General features: G+C 36.5%; 1 protein-coding gene across 3 annotated transcripts in view; it reads left to right on the forward strand.

Moving 5' to 3' along the window:
• The window catches only part of KLHL32 (kelch like family member 32), a 162522-nt gene extending 159438 nt beyond the window's left edge, over positions 1 to 3084 (forward strand). For 2 of the 3 annotated variants that reach the window (XM_081140545.1, XM_081140544.1), the window contains one exon: positions 774 to 2183. In XM_081140545.1, coding sequence (XP_080996671.1) covers positions 774 to 935 — 162 coding nt within the window. In that variant the 3' untranslated portion in view covers positions 936 to 2183. Of the gene's footprint in view, positions 1 to 773 lie in introns of all 3 variants that reach the window. The other variant, XM_081140543.1, reaches the window with a different exon arrangement.
• Positions 3085 to 7646: the final 4562 nt, after the last annotated feature.

A 7646-nucleotide genomic window follows, 5' to 3' on the forward strand; every position in this document is an offset into this window, starting at 1 on the left:
CACCTCCACTGCTCTTCATTTACCATTACTTTTTTTTGGCTGGAGGATATGTTGTCAAGCTGGCACCTCCTCCCCAACGCTCTCTCTCTGCCAGTTTACAGGAGAGTGTTTTGGAGAAAACCCGCCAATGCTTCCTTTTCCCTTCTCACAGATTAAATACATTACATCTGCTTAACATATGCAGTCTCTGTTGTCCCGTGGAACCAGAAAAAATGCTGTCTGGAAGATGACCTCGACTGTTATTTTATCTTGAAGGGGAAATAATTGGAGGAAATTTCCAGAACCAGTGGAACTGATTATGAATTTGTTACTAAGCTGTCCTATATAATATTCTGTGTGGTAGACACTGAGCCAGATGTCACCAATTTTCAGGACAATGCTGGAAGTCCTGTGTTGTCTTCATTTTTCAACCCAACATTTGTAAGCCAACATATGACACCACCTACTAACTAGTTTGGACAAGTTATTTCATCAGTCTAAGGTAGTTTTATTACAGAAGGGTAATGCTACCTACCTCATGACTGTTCTGAAGACTGAATTATTGTAAATATATACCTGTGTATATATGTATACACACGTGTATAAACATACAGAGTAACGCTTAGCAGGGACTTAATACATGTATTTGGTATTATAATGTGAGAAAAATAACAAGGGCTAAGGTAGGGTCATGGTGGCATAACTGAATTTAACTGCAGGCTCCCTTTTATGTGTAGACAGCTCTATTTTAAGTAATCATCTCTGACATGCAGGCTTCTTCTCCTCCTTTGTAGGTACTGGATGTAAGTAGAGAAGGCAAGGAAGAAGTATTCTATGGGCCTACACTCCCCTTTGCTTCCAATGGAATAGCAGCATGCTTCCTTCCAGCTCCGTATTTCACATGCCCTAACCTTCAAACTCTGCAAGTGCCTCATCACAGGATCGGCACCGTCTGAACAGCCAGTGCTCTGTTAATAACCATCATGAACAGGAGGGAAAAAAAGCCTGACTTTTGGATAATGGGTATGAAAAGACTCAGTGCTCAACGCTTCTTTGTCCTGTTTTATAGGTCTTATATTCAGATAAACATTAAAAAACAAAAAACAATTTTCTAAAATACATAACTGAAAATTCCTGTTACCTTTTCAGTGTGTGTAACGTACAATACAGTAGCATATGTATGACTTTTACTGTGGTGTAGCTTAGAGCCAATGGTCCATTACTGTTCTGGGTCTTTAGAGCACTTTTTCTACACTTTTTCTAATCAGTGCTGTCTAGGACAACATGACAGCATTAGTAAGTCAATTTATTTCCAAGTACTGTCATCATTGATCTTTAAAAATCTTTAGTACTCAATCCCTTTGCTACTTAAACCTGGGTTTGTAATTTTTCTTTAAAAATTCAACATTATACAGCCCTATTCAGTAGAAACTCAGCATTATGACATCATAAAATTTTAAATGCCATATTTTATTTAAGTTAATATGAATAATAGAAGTCCACTGGAACAGCAATTGGAATATCCAGAGTTTTCACCTTGGTTATTACTCCGTGACCTTGGGCCAGGGGCTTATCTTTAGAGCTTCAGTTTTCCCACTTTAAGGAGGGTAACGACTGATTTCCATATCACTTCAGAAGAATGGTGTGAGGAGTAGGCAAATGCTCTGAAGTACTTCACCTAAGAAAAAAATGTTACTCAAATTCCAAAGTATTTTACTATCTTAAGAATCTTGTAACTAAACAGGGAGATTATTTTTGAATTTTAAAAATTACTAGGTAGAACTTCGAATACATGCTATGGAATAAATGATTCTAAGAAGCACGTGAAAGAGATAACCCTAATTAGGAAAAAGGGACTTTGCCAAACCCAAAGATTTCCTAAACTTGTACAAATCCTTGCCTCAAATAATAACTCTCAAACATTTAGTGAAAAATGACATTTTGTACTCAAAAAAATTAGTTGTACTAATTTTGGTACCATAAAGTGCTTTGACATAAGTTTGAACCTAGACTCAGTAGTTCTAACAGAAGTTTCTCCACTTTGTTAAAGGTTATGTCAATCTTGAGGGCTTGTGGGACTCCTCCCCACCACAAACATGTATTTTATTACTACCACTTTTAATAATGCATGTGGATTTTTTTAGGCTAGGTTTTTGGATGTGCATTGTCCATAACCAAAAATAAAACAACTCAATAATCAATTTGAAGATAAAGTCAACAACTATAATGTGAGTCTTTCCCTTTTCCTAATCTAAGTCACCTTTATTGAAAGACTTGACTTTTACCCTTGGCATAGTTTAATCAGTCAGCAATCCTTGATTTATAGGAAATTCTCATTTTATTCATGCCAACACTTTATGTAATCAAGTGAATAAAAAATATTTTTATTCTAAATACAGAATTCACCAATTTTATACATTATATGAGAACTAAAATGTTAATTTTTACATATATATAACCTCTGGTTATCCAGACTAAAGGGTGGGAGGAAAGAGAGTAGGAGTAAGGAAAAGCAGTGAAGTTTTAAAAGAACAAAGATTTAGTTTAGACAGACAAAAAAACCTGGAGAGTATTTGTACAGTTCTGAAAGTGACATTGCTCACTGATATTTAGAAGCATGACAGAGAATCTCTTCAAAAGGTGTAAACCATCTAAACTAAATTTAAAAAATGCCTTACCAAGTCAGGAAAATGGATTCCAGCTTTTCAGGAATCTTTTCAACAAGGACCTATGCAGGAAATATTTCAGATTCACTGGTTCTTCTCCTTGACATACAGATTTTCCCTGGAGCAGTTTTACCTTATGAAATCATTAAAATCTATTTGCAACCCCAGACCCTATATACAATGAATGAAGGAGAAATGGTCTAAAAATAAGTTTGCTTAATGGGAGTTGAAGGCAGCCTGAGAGTACTCTTGATCTTTTCGGTGTAGATTTCTAACTATTTATTTAAAACAAATCAGTGTATATTATCAAATGCTTCCGTGGTGAACACAGTATTCACAGAATTGAACTCAAAATTTTTTAAAGCTTTACATAATTTTCAGAAACATTATTTATATTTGTAGCCAAAAAACAGCCCAGAAACTACTACATCTTTCCCCTAAAAAGAAGAAAACTTGGAGAGCACTTATGATTAAATCCTTTCCTCAAATCATCAAGAGCTAATAATAAAAAATGATGTTGTCATATAAACCCGATTCCATTGAAACGATTTAAATATATATTTTCCATTTAAGTGTATATGCTATAGCAATTCATCTTCTATTTTCATTCGTTGAAATTAACAACCATATTGTACTTGTATTTAAATTATTAATTTGAATTTCCAAAGGAAGAGCATGAAACTTCCAACCACTTACAAGTCACTTCAGGATTTTACTTTTAAAAGGACAAAGCCGTACCACACAGATATCAGCAGAGTGTTCTTAGTGTGAGAGGAAAGCCAGCAAAGACACGAATCTCTAAAACATCATGCATGTAAAATGCAATAAAATCCCTTGGATCCTGAATATTGAACCCCAGGTAGGTTATCATTAGGGTATTTTACTTTTCCTCTTCATACTTTCCTCACAGTTTAACTATATATATATAGTATCCCCTTCAGACACGGCAATAGCTGGAAAACTAGTGTTTTACTAAAGAGTATAAAAGCAATAGTAACAAGACAGAAATTATTTGGGTTTTCAAATAGTCAACGTGTCATAAAAAGGGAAGTTGAATAATGATGGGTACAGACTAAGTTAAATAAATAATTTTTATTGTATATCCTTAATATATGCACAAAATAACTTATCAACATGTACAAAATAAGAATGCCCAGGATTTTCCTAAAAGTATACAATTCACAAATGTAAAAGTATACACCAAAAACTTTAATATTAGCAGAAATTGGTCAATTCCAATCATATGGTACTGATTTTGGTAACAATACCAATATAGTTATTACAGAATCAAAATACAAGTCTCATATGTTATTAAATATGTGAAAGAATGTGCTACTTTGCTAGCTGCCCAAGTCAATCAACTGTCTTAACCTAACAGCATGTTATTTACATTGGTATACTATCCACTTGACTGATACGGCAATATTTTTAACCCTAGGAGAAGCAGACAGATCAGTTTTTGGAAAATGTAGGGTTTATGTAAAGTCTATCATTCAAAAACAGTGGTAGTACTGATACTACAGCTTTTAGTGAAGTTTCTATGATCTCTATCTTTTATCTCTGAAACACAAGAGCTGTGTTAACATGTAGTATTTAGGGAAGGTATGTTTCATACAGGCTTTTCCCAGCTGCAGAGGCCTGTCAACTTCTTTTAAGTAACATAATCTTAACAAAGGGGTTGTAAAATTTGAAACTGTCAAAGCCTGTAAAAGTACATGAAAACAGATCCATGTAATTCTTTAAGAACAAAGTAGCTTTAAAGTGTTGTCATAAAGCATGAGAGGACAACAATGATAGGTAAAGAACACATATACATAGTCTGGTAACTCACAACTAATTATTTTTTTACATAGATGCCCAGGTAGAAAAAGTTACATTTAAGAAGAAAATATACTAGGAATAGGTAAAGATATAAAAGTTTTAAACTATGAAACTCTTCTAAGGCAAATGAACTCAATACTAAATGTTTTTTTGTATAGAGACAATACTCCATGTTTTTTTCCCCTTCGCCATGGAAATCTAATTAAATGTTCAATTAAGATTTAAATCATAACCAAATCCAAATGTCTAATAAAGTCACTTCATCACACTTGTGCTTCAATCATCTCTTTGCGATCCACCTGACAGTTCACAGAAACGGTGGCGGCCTATCAGCACAGAACGACCACGGCCTCCCGAGGGCCAGGGCAGTCCAGCCGCCTGCCCGAGGTAAGTGTGGACAGGAAAGGTGGAGCCAGAGGCAGAAAGCTGACTGCAGGGCTGACGGTCAGCTTGTTAACAAGAGGAAGTAATGCGAAGGCGCTGAGCAGGAAAGTAACTAGAGGAAAGTAGTATTTTAGGAACACTCATGTCAACTGTGAGAAGGACTGACTGCAGAAAAGGAGACTGAGAGGAGATAAGAGATTCTAGTGCCCAACAGAAAAACAGGGTGCACGGAGTGGCACAAAGTGGCAAAAAGCAAGAGCCTGTGCTGCTCATCAACTGAAAGTGGGGAACAAGGAACAACCCACGAGGCCTCTGAAGTTTCACAGAGAAGCAACATGAGAAAACTGCTGGGTCGAGAGTAAAGACAGGTGGCCTGGAACAGAGGGCGACAAGGGCAGCCTGACCTGTTGCCTCGAGATTTCAGAAGGAGCGAATTAGAGTGGTTCAGAGAGAAATTAGCCCAAGAAATAGATCTGAGAAAACTATGAGCTAGTGTTAACTGACTCCTAGGACCACCGAGAACAGGGGAAGGGCCCGATCTCACCGCTGGGGACAAGAAAGGACGTGCAGGTGCTCTCGGAGCAGCGTGTGGGGAGGAGCAGCCTCGCTGAGGAAAGGAGAAGACAAACGGAGGGCGCATGTCACAGAGGCCAGAGGATGTGAGAAATGAGGGCACACGCTCAGATTTCACCAAAAGAGGGTGACTTACAAAAGGTAGAGCCCGGCCGGGCGTGGCTCAGCAGTTGGGCATCGACCCAGGAGATCAGGATTCGATTCCCGGTCAGGGCACATGCCCGGGTTGCGGGCTCAGCCCCGTCACGGGTGAGCAGGAGGCAGCCGATCAATGACGACTTTCTCATCATTGATGTTTCTCTCTCTCTCTCTCTCAAATCAATAAAGATATATTAAAAAAACAAAACAAAAAAAAGGTAGAGCAGCAGCCTCAGAGACAATGCTATTTAGAGAAAAGTGGGTATTAAGGAAGCAGATAGAAGGTACTCTAAGTCTGGGAATGAACAAAGACCAGACTATAGTAAAGACTGAAGGGACAGTGAAGATTTTCAAGGAAAAAAACTAAGTCACAAATTTTTTCTTTAATTAAAAAACAAAATAAAAAATCAGCTTTAAAATTTTCCTAATAAAAAACATACATATACCTGTATTGTTAGACTTTTTGTTGCAACTGATTTTTAGGTATAAACTTTAGTTATTCTTAACAGCTCCAGTTATACACCCTAATGCACGATTCAGCAGCTTTTCTTATCCCTTAAAAGTTTCAGCCCCTAAGGAGCAAGATTCTCAAAGATACCTTTATCAGTCTCCCTTGGAAAATAAAAAATATATAAACTACACAATAACTCGTTTAAGAGCATCACCTTAAATAGATAAAATAGTGTAACAAATCACTATCATAATGATCATAATAATGAAAAGAAATTCATTGCTATGAAGTCTATTAAGTAAAGGTAAAGAGACTTTCATTCATTTCACTGAAGTGAGGACAGCTGATCTGGGGGGGCTAGACCACCTGTATACCATGAAAACAACAGACACTCCTTTAGACTTCAGGTTACAATTAGGAGTGGTCTATTAACTATACTTTGCTGATTGCAATACATTTCATTTTTAAAATACTTTTTGAGCCAGAAAAGGGCTGAAATGTATTCTTGAAGGAACAGAACCATGAAGACCAGAGTCCCAAGAAGCAAGAACTTCTCTGAAAGACAGTAAACGTGATGCATAAGAAAACACCACAAAAAGAGAAATAGGATCATTCATCCAGGACATTAAAGGAAGAGGGACAGAGTGGAGAGGCGTTTTTTTACCTTTGTGCATGAATAATTCAAAGTGTACATATTTGTACACATCCGAACAGAATACAGGTCACCAAATATTTCACATACATTTTCCTACTGAATCTTACCAGAAAGCTATAAAAGAGAAAACAGATTATTCTTTTTTTCTCCATGAAGAAACTGAGGCTCAGAAAGGTTAAGTAACTTGCTCAAGGTCACAAAGCAGAGCTAGGTTTGAGAAGCAGGTGGGTTCCAAACACTAGGACTAGAGCTCTTTTTACCACATAATGCTTACCACAAAAAGGAGTCAAGAGCCCAACAACTGGTAAAATAAACCTAGATGAGACTGTTAAAGAGATAAGAGGCAATACCTGCTTAAAGAAACTAAACTGGTTCCCTGTAAACACATAAGATGCTAAGTAATAAGAGGCTCTAACTGAAGAGCAAGGAGGTAAATCAGCTGACTTCTCAGGCCTCTTCTGCTAATTTGTAATACAAAGATTTTCCAGAATATTATTAATCCCCTTCTTACAGACTGTTGCTTACGCTCCTTGTCTATTAATGAGAACTCCGAAAGAAAGAATCAATAAGAAAAACATCCGGCAATTGTTGGAACCTAAACGAACACTGTTGGCTTAATTCTTAAAAAAAATTTATATATTATCTATATAATCATTTAGGCAGATTCAGTCTCATTCCTCACAGAGTTAAGCAGGTTTGATAAGGGTTTCATTTATTAACTTGCCTCTCACTTAATATATATGTAAAAGATTAACAAACAGTCCTAGTCCTAACCTCTTCCTACCATTCAAAAAAAACTAACTAGAACATAACTTGTAAAAAACACAACACAAACAAATTACGAGATACTAAGTCACATTATGGTAAAAAATCCAGGGGAATCAACCAGTACAAACCTGCTTAGCTGTACACAGATAACACTCCCGGTTACAAAAAGTTTCTTTAGTTTAACTAAAATAGAATGCAGTTTTGCCAAGTT

This window comes from Miniopterus schreibersii (genome assembly GCF_964146895.1).
Source record: "Miniopterus schreibersii genome assembly, chromosome: 6".
NCBI classification, from domain to species: Eukaryota; Metazoa; Chordata; class Mammalia; order Chiroptera; family Miniopteridae; genus Miniopterus; species Miniopterus schreibersii.